Raw genomic sequence first — 17,196 nt, 5'->3', positions numbered from 1 at the left:
CAGAAAGGCTATGGGGCTTTGAAAGCAATTATCATAAAGAATCTTACAGCTGAGATTCTGATTTGTCAGGTGGGGGTGGGAATCTGCATTTTTTCAAAAGTTGCATGAGTGATTCTGAGGCGTAGCCACAACTGAGAACCACTGAACTCTATGGTCCTTGATCCATGAACCGAAAGAGTATATGTTTAGAAGGACCTTAGTGGTTGAAAAGCCAGTCTTTTTATTGAGTGTTGTAGAATTGTATGGAATATAAGATTTTCCTTACAGAGTAAACACAAAATGTACTTATTGCACTCTAATTCACCTAGAACACTGCAGGGTACCATAGAGAATAGAAGGTATCCAGAATCCATCCTGTTTTCTCAAGACTTACTGTGAAGGGAAAGCCATCTGCCTTGGGAGGAAAAAAATTGGAGTCATAATCTAGATAAAAGGTCATCAGAAAAATGTCAACCAAACTTTTGTCTCATTGCAATCAACTGAGCTTCGAAATTCTCCCCCCTTGAAACTTACACAGGCAGTTATGACATAGTGCCAGCAATGTGTCAGAGCTGAGTTTCCAGGAGTTGGGTATGCCAGGGCCAGGCAGTAGGGAAGAGGCTGGAGAGGCAGGTTCGAATTCTATCCAGGAGGCAGCAGGGAGCCTGTGGAGTCCTTAAGTGGAGGAGCATCATGCTTAAGTCTGCTTTTCAGGGAAATAACTTAGAAGGTATGGAGAGGATAGATGGGAGCATGAGCAGCTTTTGCTTGCATGCCTTTAAAATAGTTCACTTTCAAAATAAAGTTATTGGTTCTAAGCTTACCCCAGATACACAGTGTTGTGAATTCCCATATCTTCGATTTTAATTCAATGTTTAAAATAGTATCTGTACCCTGACTCAACCCCGGAAAGAACTGAGGCCAAAATGGGTGTAGTTTGGTTAAACTTTAAGCAACTTGAAATACTAGATGCTCAAAACTAACTCTTGTTAGCTAATTTTAAAACAACTTAGAATTATAAATATGCTACTGCCTGTGTGCCATTATTACTTCATCTGTACAGATGATCATATTCTTAATCCCTTCCTTCTTAGAGCCTGGATGGGACCACCAGACATAGGCTCTAAAATGCTTGGAGCCCCTGGGATGCTTCTTTCTGCATCCTGCCACTGAGCATGTGCCCTCAGTGGATTTCAGGTCTGTCCAGGCATCCCTGTCTGCTTCCCCTCTTCTACAGAATCAAAAAGGATGAGAAAACCAGTTATGGCAACCTTATGCCTCTTTATATCCTAACTCTGTGCCTGGCTTTCACCAAACAAAAGACACCTTCAGCTTTCCTGACATCTGTGTTTTGACTCTCTACCCAAACAAGGGGCTTCCCACACGATCTTGCTCCATTCTGGGTGTGTGAGTGTGCACTTGCATGTGCTCCCTGGTAGTGCTGGTTGCACTGCTGCCACCAGCTTTCTGTAGGTGTACCTGAGGGGGCCCCGAGCCACAGGTGATAGGGAGAGGAGGAAGGAAAAGGTCTCAGATCCAAAAAATCTAGAAAATAAACTGCATTCTAAAGAAAGCATCTTCCCACCAAGTGGGAAGGTGGCTGATGCTATTTAAAAACGTTCCTCATCTGTCTCTGGCTGCTATACTAGAGTTATATTTTTCTTGGCCAAAATCTTTCCAGAAGCAATGTGAGATAAGCTAGCTTTAAATAGAGAAATCTGGATGTCTCCGTATTTCTTCCTGTTGCTGTATATCATCTTTGTTTGCAGATAGCTGTGCTATAATGTGACTTTCCTAGATGACCAGGTGTTCTACAAAAATCTGTACAACTAAACTGGACTATTTTAAGCACTTCTGGGTGGGGTGGGGGTGGGAAACAGTGTACACAGATGGAACCTTGGCTTTCACAGAAAATCAGAATAAAATCATCCCTGTTAAGCATGGATATAACTTTCAAATTTTGGTTTGACAGGACTTGCTGGTTCTTGAAGAGCAAGAGGTAAGTAATTTTCTGAGACATTGTCCCTGCTACGTTCTCCCTCTGTGTTCCTAAATGTGCTTCTCCCTTGGCCACCACCATGACCTTGTCTTTCACTCACACCTCTGCACGGATTTGCCCACTGCACTTACGGTCACTGAAAGACTTGACCGACATGTTGTTTTCAAGGTCAATTTCAGGGCTTTCTATATACCTAGCTGTAAAAATATAAACAAGCTACTTAAATCTGCTTGGAAATATTCAAATTGTAGCCTCCTAATCAGGGCGAGTCATGAGGTCTTAATTTTCTTTAAGTCAAAGAGAGGACATTTCTGCTTTATTAGCACACTCAATTTACTGACTCCATATTTATTTGTACATCTCCATTCCCTATTGCCCCACCTTTAAAATATGTGTTGAGTTTTCTAAGGATGTAACTAACACAGGGAAATAATAAAAATGCCATCAAAGGCAATCAGGTCCTTAAGTTGTAGCTTTTGCATGTCGTAGCTCTCCGTAAATGGTCATATCATTTGTCCCGTTGCTCCAGCCAAACTTGGAAAAATCCTTAACACCTCTCTTTCTCTCACACTCCACACCTAATCCTTCAGCACATCTTGTGATGATTTCTTAAAACTATGCATCTAATTCAAACATTTCTCAAAGTTTCCACCATGACTGCTCTCATCCCTTGACTCCATCCCATCATCTCTCGCCTACACTACAGAGTCTCCAACTTTCCGCTTCCACTCTGTTCTGTTTCTCGTGTAGCATCCGAATGGTCCTTTTTAAATGTCAAGTCAGGTCACCCCTGACCATGTGTGTACCATGTACTGTTTGTGGCTTTGGGAATACATTGACAAGCAAGACAAGGTCCCTTCATGGAGCTTATAGTCTGGTGAGGTAAGACAGACTATACAAGCAACATGGTCATAAACATAAACATGGTAATGTGGATAGCCCCAAGAGCTGCAAGGAAAATAAAACAAGGAGACAATATAGGGGAAGGAGTAGGGTTTTTACATTGAACAGAATAGGTTCGTCTGAGGCAGTGACATCTCAGCTGATTCCTGAACATATCAATGTACATGCAAAGGAGCTGAAATGATGCACCCCAGATTGTTGGCAGGAGTTACTTCATGCAAGGCAGTGGGGATGTAGTGTGAGCTGCTGCAGAGCACTGCAAACAGAGATGTCCATGTTTTTATCTATGTATTATCCATGAATGAATCATGCTTATGGTGACAGAATTAATGAACTCCATGTATAATTGTAGAAGGCAAAAGATGAAAGTAATATACATTTAAAAAATGAAGAAATGCACAAAAGATTAAAGGAAAATATCCCCTAAAATCACAGAGTAAACCACTACCGGAATAGTACCACATTTTGGCATATGTGTTTGTTATATTTTATATAAAATTAGGATTACACTGCAGAGAGTGTTTGTGTCTCAAAACTATTCTAGTCATGAATCTGTATATATTTCCTGAGCCCCCACAGAGTGCACACACATGTCTGCTCTGACAGCCCCTGCAGAAATTTAGAAATGGAAAATGTGAAAGCTCCCCACCGAAACCTCTTCCACCCTCCCTTGCACAACCCCTGTGAACTTGTCTATCTTCTCACATTTCTTTTTTGGATCTCCCAAGTTTTGAAAAATAAATAGCTGATCTCTTTTTTTCTCAATTGTATCTCCTTACTAAAGGGATATTGCTTGAAGCTACAAGAGCACTAGTTACAGGCCGCCTGGGTGGCTCAGTCAGTTAAGTCCGCACTTGGTTTCAGCTCAGGTCATGATCTCAAGGTCTTGGAAATGAGCTCTGCAATGGGCTCCACGCTGAATCCAGAGTCTGCTTGAGAGTGTCTCTCACTCTGCTCTCCCTACCCACTCTTTCTCTCTCTCTCTCTCTCTCAAATAAAATAAATAAATAAAATCTTGAAAAAAAAAAAAGCACTCATTACAATGCGTTTGAAGTGATGTGAGCAGTGGTAACCTTTATAGCTTCCCTGAGACAATGTGGTGGAGGCACTTCTGCTTAATACTGCCAGCTTCTCAGCTTGGAGCATTTATCCTCATTCCACCCAATTATAGCAATTATAGTGATAAACTATCAGCTGCAAAGATGAGCAGGGAAAAAAATTAATAAACAGCACTAGCCATGTCCCTAAGGGTTGGTGATTTTATAAAGTGTTGTTGGTGTCCTGAAAGCCAAGTTTTATTTGTCTACTGCATGGAGAGGCACCCCAGGCTACAACATGCAGGGAGACAGTGAGAGAAGCGTAGGAACATGTGAATCATAAAAATATTTTTTAAGATTTTTATTTATTTATTCATGAGAGAGACACAGGCAGAGAGAGAAGCAGGCTCCTCCCAGGGAACCCAATGCAGGATTCAATCCCCAGGCCCCAGGATCACGCCCTGAGCTGAAGGCAGGCACTCAACCATTGAGCCACCCAGGTGTCCCTGGCCAAGGTTTTAAACACCTTTGTTCCTAGCCTACCCCTTAATTGACCACCAAGAACTCCCTTATCTAGGTGGGAGGAGTTCAAACAACCTTCCAAAAGTTGATTCTCTTCAACCTCAGATTTTATGTTATTATGAAATATTTCAGATATACAAGAAAATGGAGAATAATATGAAGACCTATAAACGGGTTATCCAACTTAAGGAAAAAATATTCAAAGTACTGTTGAGGCACCTGATTTCCTTCCTCTCTCTTCCTATTGAAACTGATATCTTGCATTTGGCATTTATTGTTCCCACTGGATCTGATTTTTTAAAAAGATTTTTTATTTATTTACTCATGAGAGAGAGAGACAGAGACACAGGCAGAGGGAGAAGCAGGCTCCCCACAGGGAGCCTGATGCAGGACTCGATCCCAGGACCCCGGGATCACGACCTGAGCGGAAGGCAGACACTCAACCACTGAGCAACCCAGGTGTCCCAGGATCTGATTTTAATCTAGTGTTTAAAGTCGACGGTCGTAGACTGAACATTTGTACTAGCTACTTCCTGATTTTCTTCCTTCTCCCCCACACATCTGTTTTGTGACATTTTAGGATTAAATATCTTTAAGAAATGGGGAAAACGAGCCTTTATAGAATAAATTGCCTACATTTTCCATTTCTGTTCCTAAGAGCCCACACGATATCAGCCTAAGATTGTGGTGTTCAGTTTTGAATTATGCTGAGCCCTCCTGCGTTAATGATCAGAACATAGCACTGGTCCTGTGAGCTCCCGCTGGCTATTTGAGTGATGTTTCACCACAGAATGGACCTGGCATCGTGCAAAAGCCATTAGTAATGAAGTTACAAATGAATTAACTCACCTAAAAACTGAGTTTCCACTGTAAGGTATAAGAATTTATAGAAAGAAAGGATGTTGATACTGGTCAAAGTGGAGATGGAAGAGAGGAAGTAATGCCCCAAGTATCCATCCTGGTCACTGAAGGAATGAACAGCACATCTCATAACTGTATGTGTTCTGATGATAAAGTTACATTCAAAACCTTTTGTTGTCTTATTGTAAGGGCTCTGTGAATTTCAAGTTTGGGGTTCTCTTTGCCAAAGATGGGCAGCTCACAGATGATGAGATGCTCAGCAATGGTAAGTACCCACTAATTTGTGCCAAGACCTTGTTCTGCCTTGCCATGGTTTTGACAATCCAAACTGACCTTACCTGTTGAGTCTTTAATACAAAGAAACAGCCAGTTTTATGAAATTTTAGAGTAAGTTTTCGAGTAAACTTTGTAGGGCAGTTGTTGCCCAGTTTCATTTATTTGACAAATATTTATTGGTCACCAAACTTATGCCAAGTAGCAGTGCCCAAGAGGGAGTCTAACCAGAAAGTGACATGGGAGGTGAAGAATTTGGTTCTACATCATAGTCCCAAGAGCAAAGGAAGGTTGTTCTTGGATTTTTGTGGTTGGGAGAATGATAAAATGGTGTCATTGTCCTGTTCTTTAGCACTTTTCATGTTAGATACCTATTCGTTATTAATGGAAGCAATGACAGTGTTTTCATTTCTACAATACTAAACCCTTGTGATCCCAGACTGGCAGTGGGAAGGTCGGTCAGTCTGATTCTGTGGCTTTCCTTTCCTTGGAATCGTGGAAACTACTGTGTGGTCTCCCAAGAAGAAAGTGTGACCTCTGTGTTCTGTTTGTCTGCTGCACACATCTACAGAGCCTAGTTAATGTTCAAGTGATTTCAGTGTATAGTTAGAAAATGAAGATATGCTGATTCTGTACTTTCTTCCTACTTTACCTCTTCCTACAGAAATTGGAAGTTACGCTTTTCAAAAATTTTTGAATCTTCTGGGTGACAAAATCACCCTAAAGGGCTGGACAGGCTACCGTGGCGGTCTGGACACCAAAAGTAAGCTCGCTTCCTGATCTCTTCTCTTGTCATTTGTGTGACTCCTATCAGCCAGTCTGATCTGACTTGAATTTATACCCAAAATGAGGGAAGGGATGGACTGGAGAGGATAAGAAGGGCTTCACACCCAGTCTGACACAGGGTGGCTGGACACATTTGGGGGCTCACTAAGTTTCATAAGACTAAGTCAGCCCTCACAGTCCCTTGGTGTGGCAGACCATGGTCTGCCTACGAATACTTACTGCTGAGCGCCTCTGTGTGCCAGGGCTGTGTGAGGCTCCAGGAATGTAGCAGTGGATAAACCAACATGGTCCCTGCCTTTCTAAGAGCTTCTAGTCCAGTGGGTAACACAGACATCAAACAGGGAATTACCAAATACCTCAGTAAAGTACTGGAAGAAACAAAGAAGAAAAAGTACAGAGTGCCATAGGGGCATTTTGTCTAACCTGGGGAATGAGAGAAGGCTTCTCCAAGGGAATGAGGAGGAGTAATTGGAGTCTTGAGGGGAGAAGAGAATTCTAAGCAAGAGAACATTTGTGAAGTCCTTGAGTCAGGAAAGACCCTGATATGTTCTAGAAACTAAGAGAACATCTTTATGGCAGATGAGCTGGAGAAGAGGAGGGAATGATCCCATGAGTTTGAGTTGACATGAATAATTTTGGATTTTATGGTAAATGGAACAGGATATCACAAATGGGTTTTAAGTAGAGGTGTGGTGGGATGATATTGCCCCTTCAAGCCAAACTTGCTGGCTGCTGTGTGGGGAACAGTTCAGCAAGGTGCAAGAGCTCCTGGTAAACCTGCAAGGGTAGCAAGGTCAGCAGCCCCATTGCCAATACCCAGCTTCTCTGTCATGGTCACAACCCCCCATTGCTGATCCTTGCTATGGCTAGGCACCGTACCAAGCACTTGACAACTATAATCTTGTAAGTATCCCTATGGGTTAGATACCAATTTTATCCCCATTTTCAAATTAAGAAACTGATGCTCCAAGAAAGTTGAGGTGACTCGTCAAAAGGAACATAGCTGTGACGCCTGGATGGCTCAGCGGTTTAGCACCTGCCTTTAGCCCAGGGCGTGACCCCAGAGACCCAGCATCGAGTTCCACGTCGGGCTTCCTGCATGGAGCCTGCTTCTCCCTCTGCCTGTGTCTCTGCCTCTCTTTCTCTCTCTCTCTCTCGAATGGATAAATAAAAACTTAAAAAAAAAAAAGGAACATAGCTGAGAACTTGAACCCAGGTCTGCCTAACTCCAAAGCCCATGCTTTCAGCCACTATAACATCTGCCAGTGAGAGTACGTGCTTTGTTTTACAGATGTAATAATTATTTGTACATCGTCTTGTGTTAATTTTGTCCTGTATACCAGCAGTAACTGGAAGGCAAGGAATTATATAGCTCCTTCTCCTTTTTAGCTCAGACTTCTACATGAATCAGACAGCTAGTGAGCTTAGAGTGAGGAGGAAGAGGGCTCTCCACATGGGCAGGAGCCTTGTATCAGTTGGAGAGTGAGCCATGCTGTTGGTTCCACTCGGTTGGATAATCCAGAATGATCTTTGGGAATGTATTAACTGTATGCTATATTCCCTAGCCTCCAAATAATGACTATTTCCTTAGGGTCTCAGAATTCTCTGTGCCTACTAAATGCATGTTTATATCTTACAGATGATACCACAGGGGTACATTCAGTTTATACTGTATACCAAGGGCATGAGATCATGTTCCACGTTTCCACCATGTTGCCATATTCCAAAGAGAACAAACAGCAGGTATGTGTGAACACAGGCTCTTTGAGAACACACAAACCATCAAATAGTGACCTCAATGTGGAGAAAGCATCATCGCTCTGGTTTCATAGCATTAGAAACTGTGTATGTTAATATATGAGCTGGACCCCAGGTACCAATGTAGAGATGTTATTTACAGCCTGTATATTTGAGCTGTCAACAAGCCTTGAGAAGAACTACCCTCATTGATGCTGTCCCCTTAAATAAAGGATCAGAGATAATAGTGCGCATACATGTCTGTGTATTTGCACACATGAGTATGGTTTTATAGATTCAAGAAACGGTTTTTGCATGGACATTGCCTTTTCTCTGTGTCTTCTCTCCATGTGCCTGGTATCTCATCAAAAGCTACCCAGGATTGTTGGCAAGCATGTTTCAGGTTAACACAGGAGGTTAACACCGGGTGTCTGCAAGTGCTGTGCCATGTTAGGGGAAAAAATCCCTGAGACAATCCTCACCCCAGAGACTGGCCATTTCCAGGAGAAGAAATTCCAACTTGTGGGAATTTAGACCCAACAAAGACATATGCTGTTGGCTTTTAAAGGATTTGGGGGAGTCCACTTAACTTTTATTAGCATCTTATCCCTTTTTTATACATTGAAGGCATCTATATGAATAAATATCACAAACATGAATGGACAACTGGTCAGCAAAGATTTGTGAGAAATAGGAATCTCGACAGGGGATATGTTGGGCTAAGAAGGCTTTTTTTCTGAACACATATAATTCTTATTTCAACAAACTGCGATAAGAGGGAAAGACACAAGGCAGACCAGTGGGCTAAAATGTGGTATTCCAGTCGTGAGATAATAAGGTGCTTCAGGAATGTGGTGGGGGGCCAAGACGGGGGGGCAGGAAGGGCTGATACCATTGGATGGTTTCCAGCCTGGAGTAAGGAGTTGGTGGATTTGTCCCACAGGCATTGGAGACCCACTGGAGGTTTTAACCTTGTTCTGGTTTTAGAGGGCTCACTCTGGGAAAAGTCAGATGGAAACAGGAAGTGTCCTGGCCCAGGAAGACTGCTTAGTGTCTGTCACTTTCTTCAAGGCATCTTCCTTTGCATGATTAAGGGAGCCTAAATTACTGTCAGAGCTAAATCCCTTAGGACCTGAGGATCTTGTGTAGAAGAGGGGCCGGGCTGGCCTTCCCAGTCATCATGAATTGTATTGATCTCTTACAGCTCAACAATAAAATCACAGAACCTCCACGGAAGTGTTTTGCAATCTTCCTTCTCCTCCCACTCCAACCTTTTCAGCCCTGTACAGTCACCAAAACTGCCCATGTCTCATGACAGATTAGGGGCATTAGCTAGAGAGACAGGAGGAAAGAATGTGACAGCTCAACCTTTGCCCAACTCAGAGGTCTTTAACCTTATCTCTTTGAGAGGCTGTTCATATGTTAAGGCCAACAGCACTGAAATGTCCCTAGATGGACCCTGGTGTCTTTAACATCTTGGTTGTCTCAGTGGGTAGCACTTGGGTCCTCCACCTGCCCGGCATCAGTAGATAGGAGAAAAAGGAAAACTTGTCTCTATCACCGGGAAGATCATAGGTGGGAAGAGAGACAAACACAGGATGCTAGTGAGCCTTCAGTGCGCCTCATCATGGCAGAGCAGAGAAGGAACCCTGACTATGAGCTTCTCTCTGTACCTTGAGGACTCAACATAACAGACGACGTGCTCGCTTTGGCAGCACATTTAATAACATAACAGACGAAAAGGCGAAGGCCAGCCTGGATCATAAAATCTTTGGACCTCCTAACATCGAGAACACAGTGGGACCGTCTGAGCTGTATCCCAAATCTAACATAAAGAAACCAATTCTCTTAGAGTTCGTAGGCTCCAGTATTTCCATGACTTCCACCTCTCTCCTCTGTCACTGAACCAAACTTTAATGGGGGGGCAAGTATTGATATTTGCCTCTCTGGGACCTCACCTTCCTCCTAACACCCTGTGTTGGCCCGCACCACTAACACTGCCTGGTCTCCCAGTCCCGGGCCCTGAGGACAGCATCAAGTACCAGATGCAAGCAGCCCATCTAGACCCAGTCCTAGCTCTGCCAAGAACTAGCACTGTGATCTTGGGTGCATAGGGAGCTTTGCCTGGCCCAGGACACTGCTCTTGCCTCTTGTCTCCTCCGCTACTCTCATTCACTCGCTCAATGATCTCCCCCAGTCTCAGGGCTTTAGAGAGCTTTTATATGCCAGCAACACCCAAATTCACATGTCCAGCCAGACCTCCCTGCAGAAGTCCAGACTCAGCTGTGCAGCCTTCTTCTCAATACCCTCCTGGAAGATATGCCTCAAATCTAACATGTCCAGGACTGAAGCCTTACTCTCCTGCAGCCTTTCTTATCTCAGAGGAATCTCTGGGTCATGTGGTAATCCCATGTTTTAGTGTTTGGAGAGCCAGCATGCGACTCTCCACAGCAGCTGCCCCATTCTGTATTCCTACCAGCAGTGCTCCAGGGTTTTACTTTCTCCACATCCCCAACAGCACTTGTTATTATTACTGGGGGGGGGGGGGGGGGGTTGGTGTGTTTTGTTTTGTTTTGTTTTGTTTTGTTTTGTTTTGTTTTGTTTTGGAATAGTTCTCCTAATGGGTGTGAAGTGGCAGCTCATTGTGGTTTTGATCAGCGATATGGAGCATCTTCTCATGTGTTTATCACATAACCTTTGGAGAAATGTTTATTCAACTCCTGTGCCCATTTTTTAATCAAGTTATTTGACTTGTTGAGTTGCAGGAGTTCTTTATATATTCTGGATATAATCCCTTATCAGATATACAGTTTGCAAATATTGGGCTGCCTTTTGTCGGTGGTATCCTTTAATGCGCAAAAGCTTTCAATCTTGATGTAGTCCAATTTATCTCATTTTTTTCCTTTTGTTGAGTGTGCTTTCCATGTCACAGCCAAGAAATCAATGCCAAAATAATGACTTACTGAATTAAGTTGAATTTAAATTATTAGAACTCTCTAAGCCTTCATTTCTGCATTTGCAAAAAGGGAACAATAATATGAATCCAACAGGGATCCTGTTCTCCAGGAGCTTACAGTGTAGAACAGGAAACACTGGAGATCCACAAACAATGAATCATTCTGTTTGGACAATTAAGCAAAGGTCTAGGATGGGGTTGGCAAACAATGGAGCATGGGCTAAATCTCATATACTGACTATTTTGTTAAATAAAGTGTTATTGGAACACCAGCCATGCCTACCCATTTATGTGTCGCCTATAGCAGCTTTTATACTACAACAGCAGAGCCATTGATTGTAAACCGACAACATGATCTACAAAGCTGAAAATATTTACTACCTGGCCCTTTACAGAAGAAAATTTGCTTACAATAGATCTAAGAGATCATTTTGAAAGATCAGCTGAGGTCAGATTAAGTAAGCCCATTTTCCTCATCAGGTACATCTTTCAGAACTAGCTAAGGCATTTATAAATATCTACATGTTTGAGCCCCACCCCCAGGAAATTCTGATGTACTGCTTCTTGTCTGAGGGCCTTGAATGCTGGTCTAGGGAGACGAAGTAGAAGCAAACGTGGACACAATCAGAGCAGCAAAATCAAGATGTTGGAGGCAAGGAAGCTAGTTAGGAGGCTGCCACAGAAGGGGAGACAAGAGGAGATGCAGATCTGCATTGGGCAGGGAGCAGAGGAGATGTATAGGAGAGCCTGGAGGCTGGACTGGAAGAACACGGGAGGCAAAAAGTCAAAGATGGCGGAAGTGCGGGGTTCTGTGATCATTGTGGTTTGACACATTACATTAGTGTTTTGAACCTTGTGAATCTGCCGTGTATGGGTGCCCTCCTTGGTGATGTTACTTATGCTTCCATCCAGGTGGAGAGGAAGCGCCACATTGGAAATGACATCGTCACCATTGTGTTCCAGGAGGGAGAGGAGCCTTCTCCTGCCTTTAAGCCTTCCATGATCCGCTCCCACTTTACACGTATCCTGGACCTTTGTGAACAAGTTTAGCAAGCTATTGGTCAGCCTCATGAGACTAAAGTGACCCTCAAAACAAACCTGACAGTTGACTTGCTTGTCGTGGTTGTTTTTCATCACCAGATTTTTAGAGCCACTACTCTGGGTTTTCCCCTTGGGGTTTTCTGCCCTCATCTTTCTCCATCCATTGGAATAATAGATCGATTCATTCCCAGAGAATTCTTAGCTTCTAGAATATCTTTCCTTTCCTCAGGTAATGCTTCTTTGTTGATTCTAAACCCTGGTGATCGCTACTGCATTACTGCTTGAAATTTAAGAAATGATGGAATTAATCATATTTTTATTCACTTTTCCCTCTGCTTCTTCGAATCCCTGTTTAGCTCATACTGCTGGAAGAGACCTGCTGAAATTCTCTGTAATGTCCAAGCTCAGCTCAGACAGGCACAGGCCAGGAGGTTGGCCACCCAACAGATGCCATCATGGCCCTGTTGCTTTGGATCATGGGCCACAACAGTGAGTCCCAAAGGTGGTACCTCTACAGGTTGTATATTGTAGATAAAAGGCAGCTAATAGGCATTTTCAGAATAAACTCTGGTCTAGCTGTTCATGTTCCCTGCAGACTCCAGTAAAAAATGTTGAGAGACAGGACCATTGTGACCTGTCACACCTGGAGGTATATTGCTTTGCATGCTTTGGCTTATTCATTGTAACCTAACAATATAGCATGCAAGTTTTTAAAAGTGGGGAATGGCCAGATTTCTTCCATGAGAGCAGGGAGAAAACATGTATGTACCTACACTTGAATAATAATTGTTTTTGCTCGCATCCTTGCTCATTAAGTGATCTATTTCTCCATTCCCTGGGATTTAGGGTAGCTCTTTCCCCTTTTCTTCTTGTAAAACAGAAGTTTTCTCCAGGTACCGTGCAGGGAGGCAAAGCAGGTGGCTCTTTAAGTAACCAAGAGGCAGTCATTATTTTTAGAATTTCCTTTGGTTGTAACTTTTAGATTTGGGCCTTGACACATTTATTTCTGGAAAGGGACAGCAGAAAGTTAATGCAGAATCTTTCCTTTGAGTCCAGGAATGGAAACACTTTGAGGGACTGATGGCCTTTTAGCCCTTGCAGTGGGTAGCTGAGGGTGGGAGCTGGCAGGGGTGGAGGAGGACTAGAAAAAAGAGAGCTAACCATGGTATGGTACCATTTTAGATTCAACACACCTGACACAAGCCAAGTAGATTCTGCTGAGAGGTTGCCATCAACTGCATTGGTTTGTTTTGGTTTGTCTATCAAAGCCAGAAGGAGAAGGAAGGTGTGTAGTGGAAACATTTAAATTGCTTTTATTTTCAAAATGGGTGAGAGGAAATGTATGTCTAGTTTCGTATTGGGATGTTTTCTATTTCCAAGCAAAAGAATTGATCTTTTTGTTTTGTTGGCTGCTTAGTTGCATAATAGATATATTTATATTGCTTTTCTGATGGATCGAGAGACTAAACTCTTTCCCCAAAGGATGAGCACACAGAGGTTGACCTTATGTCTTCTTGAGCTGTCTCTTTTAAAGAAGTCAAGGCACCATCTCAACCTACGAGTGAGCCAAAAGTACAGGTCTAGGATGATTCTGCATAAGAGATTTCAAGGCATAAGCTATTGACAGTGAGCATTGGAGTTGTTGATTAATTTCCTTAACCATCACCACAGATATTTTTGCCTTAGTGAGGTATGATCAACAAAATGACAATTACAGGTAGGTGATGACTTTCTCTTGGTTGCTTGTTCTAATTCTCATGTTTACTTGTTAATTTGGCACTCTTTTGATGACTCTTGATACATAAATTGGTGATTGATATGATACAAGTGTCCTCACCCACCAGAACTTTCTTCAAGGCCATCATCTTTGGGAAAAGCTTGTTCCATATAGTTTTGCTGTATATAATAAACCCAAGGTTCAGGGTGAGTTTGGAATTTTATTATACTCTAAAATGGGCACAAATTTGGTATGTTTGATCTTGACCAGAGTACCCCATTTCCTAAGCTATGTCCTGGTCCACTTATCCCTCTGTCCTCAAAAATTAATCTGTTAAAAGGATATCATGATGTTGTGAAAAAAGTGTGAACTTTGACCTAAATAGATTTGGGTGGAATCTCAGGTCTATCACTTATTAACTTTGTGGTTTTGAAAAAAAGTGTTTATCTTCTCAGAGTCACAGGCTGCATCTGTAGCACAGAATATAATGCTACTACCTTGGCAGGTTGATGAGAATTGGTTGATGCTATGTCTTAAAATACCAAGTATGCTGCCTCGTATGCATGGGATACTCAATGGTGGCCTTTGCTATTATTCCTAGTGTTCTTGACCTTGCCAACAGCTTGGTAGGTTGGACCACTAAGGATGCAGGAAGGCTTGACCTCTTCCCTAAAGCACATGGGAGAGCTGCACAGTGGCTAAACCTCTGGCAGCTCAGAGACAGCACTCCTTCTATGGAATGACTATTCTTGACATACCACATAGGCAACTGAACGAATGTAAGATCATAGCAGTCTTTGAAGAAAAAACAAATAATTCTGAAATGTTCTTTATATAGGCTGAAAATATTTTCAGAAGAAAGTGTACCACTCTTTGGCCCCCCCTTGCCATCCCCACCGGTGTTTACAGACCACCAGGAATTCAGGGACTTTTTGCTAGTGAAGTGTAAGTTTCTATTTTGAATTTTTTTTGCAACTTGTTCTTCATCAGAATACATTTCTTCAGGTTCTCTGAGGATGCTGTATAAGAGAAATCTCATTGTTTAAGCATTGGTCCCATTCCACATTCTGTTAATTCTTCATGTGAAACATTCAGTTTTCTGGTAGTGTTATATAGATCTTCTCCTGTGTCCTAATCTGTATCTACCATGCTGTCCACCTGCCTTGAAGTTTATCTGCACTCCCTTGCTCACAGTATAGGGGGCCTCAAATGTGCCTTGCTGCCCAGGGTTCTGATATAGCCATTTCTGAATCTCTGGCTATGTGTGTATCTGTGTCTTTGTCAGAGAGTGGGAAGCAGGCAGGATAAAGGATGGTTATGTGGGTATGTACTTAGGGAAAGGGGAGTTGTTAGCGAGTGTGTATATGTGTGAGGAGTGGAGAGGGGAGAAGACAGACTGACAGAATATGGATATGATATGTTTAGAACCTGACCATCCAGGCTTCACTAGCTGGTGAGTATACATTTCAGCTCCACCAGTAATACCCAAATACCTGACCCTGAGCCCCCATCTTAACCACAAGAGCTCATCCTTCTCCAGAATAGCCCTTGGTTATTATAGCTGCAAGTTGAGCTTGCAAACTCCACTCAGGAGCATGTGCCCAGTGCTGCCAGATATTCCAAACAAAGACAGAAATCTGAATTATATATGAACTTGCCTGAGTCTTAAAATGGGGGTCCATGTGTTTCTAGTCCAGAAGATCAGATAGAGAGCAAGAGACAGACCTGAAACAAAGAGTCAGCAGCAGAGAATGGGTTCAGCAGCTAGAAATGTGGAGGCTGTTGGAAGCAGGGGGTAGGAGGTAAGCCATCTTTGCAGAGTGCCTATAGCAGGGATGGGGCCACTGCAGGCATGGAGCCCTTGAATAATGATCAGAGATGACTCAGCAACCTAAGAACCCAGATTATTGGTGTATCTGCTGATTCAAATGGAGCCAGTCAACAGAGTGACTGAGCAGCCCCCTTGGACACTTGGGTGGAATGAAGCAAATGCTTGATCTATAATTGAAGACATGCAGTCAATACAGTGGAAGAACTCAGGCTCTGGGCTGTGAAGGGGGTTATTGAAAGAATGGATTGTGGAGGCAGGAAGGACCGGGAGGGGTTGATGGACTGAGAGAAAAGGTAGAAGCCAAGGGATCTGAAGTCTCTGAATTCAAAGTCAATGAAGCAGGAGAGAGGAAGAAGGCCAGGTGGGAAACTCCAAGATAACAGGAAGTGGCATTTTGACAAAATTTCTTACTTTTCCCCCTTATTTGGCTGAAACAGGTCATTTAAAATGGATTTTTTTTTTCTGGAGTACGAAGGAAAAAATACTCTTTTTTTTTTTTTATTGGAGTTCAATTTGCCAACATTTAGCATAACACCCAGTGCTCATCCTGCTAAGTGCCCCCCTCAGTGCTCATCACCCTGTCACCCCAACCCCCCGCCCACCTCCCCTTCCACTACTCCTTGTTCGTTTCCCAGAGTTAGGTGTCCCTCATGTTTTGTCACTCTCATTGATATTTTCACTCATCCTCTCTCCTTTCCCTTTATTCCCTTTCACTAATTTTTATATTCCCCAAATGAATGAGGCCATATAATGTCTGTCCTTTTCCAATTGATTTATTTTATTCAGCATAACACCCTCCAGTTCCATCCACATCAAAGCAAATGGTGGGTATTTGTCGTTTCTAATGGTTGAGTAATATTCTCAAACAAAAAATTCCCAGTCACAGGATTACAGTAAATAGTGGGCATGTCTTTTAAACATATGCAGATTAGGGGCATCTGGATGGGTCAGTTGGTTAAGTGTCTGCCTTCAGCTCAGGTCATGATCTCAGGGTCCTGGGATTGAGCACCAAAGCATTGGCTCTCCCCAGCAGGGAGCCTATTCCTCTCTCTCCCCTGTTCATGCTGTCTCTCTCAAATAAAGTTTTTAAGTTTGGGTTTAAAAACTTAAAAAAAAAAAACAACATATGCAGTGTAAATTCCTTAAGAGATGTCTTGGCACAAACAAGCCCAGCTTGCCCCCAGCGCTCAGATCCTATCCAGGAGGTGCATGGGCCCAAGAACTTCATTTTTCAGTCTGTGAACACTCCATCCTTTGGCCCTTCCAATGAGAAAAATAACAGTTAATATTTATTCAGTTTGATATGCCTACTATCATGTCAACTCTTTATATGTATTATATCATTTAAATTCTTACAATGACCCTATAAGGAAGTATGGCTACATCCGTTTTACAGAGTAGAAAAATAAGGCCCCGAGAAGCTAAATAATTTACTTAAGAATATGGCAGCATAGCTGGGGTTCAAACCCATAACTGTCTTGACTTCAAGCTCCAAACCCCCTTATTGCACATTTCCTATTCTGTGCTCTGATGTGGAACTGGATGTTCCACTTT

General features: G+C 42.7%; 1 protein-coding gene across 17 annotated transcripts in view; it reads left to right on the top strand.

The window, feature by feature from the left end:
- The window catches only part of GARNL3 (GTPase activating Rap/RanGAP domain like 3), a 146,920-nt gene that overhangs the window by 92,632 nt on the left and 37,092 nt on the right, over positions 1-17,196 (top strand). For all 17 annotated transcript variants that reach the window (XR_011999842.1, XM_072748539.1, XM_026009327.2 and 14 more), the window contains 7 exons: positions 1,952-1,978; positions 5,491-5,566; positions 6,239-6,337; positions 8,000-8,103; positions 11,966-12,074; positions 13,766-13,811; positions 14,650-14,756. Coding sequence is in view for 16 of the 17 variants with exons in the window: in XM_072748539.1 (XP_072604640.1) it covers positions 1,952-1,978; positions 5,491-5,566; positions 6,239-6,337; positions 8,000-8,103; positions 11,966-12,074; positions 13,766-13,811; positions 14,650-14,756 (568 nt within the window). In the remaining variant the exon portion in view is untranslated. The remainder of the gene's footprint in view (positions 1-1,951; positions 1,979-5,490; positions 5,567-6,238; positions 6,338-7,999; positions 8,104-11,965; positions 12,075-13,765; positions 13,812-14,649; positions 14,757-17,196) is intronic.

Source organism: Vulpes vulpes, chromosome 2, assembly GCF_048418805.1.
Source record: "Vulpes vulpes isolate BD-2025 chromosome 2, VulVul3, whole genome shotgun sequence".
NCBI lineage: Eukaryota > Metazoa > Chordata > Mammalia > Carnivora > Canidae > Vulpes > Vulpes vulpes.
Note: the sequence above shows the minus strand (reverse complement) of the source record. Positions and strands in the feature narration are given on the sequence as shown.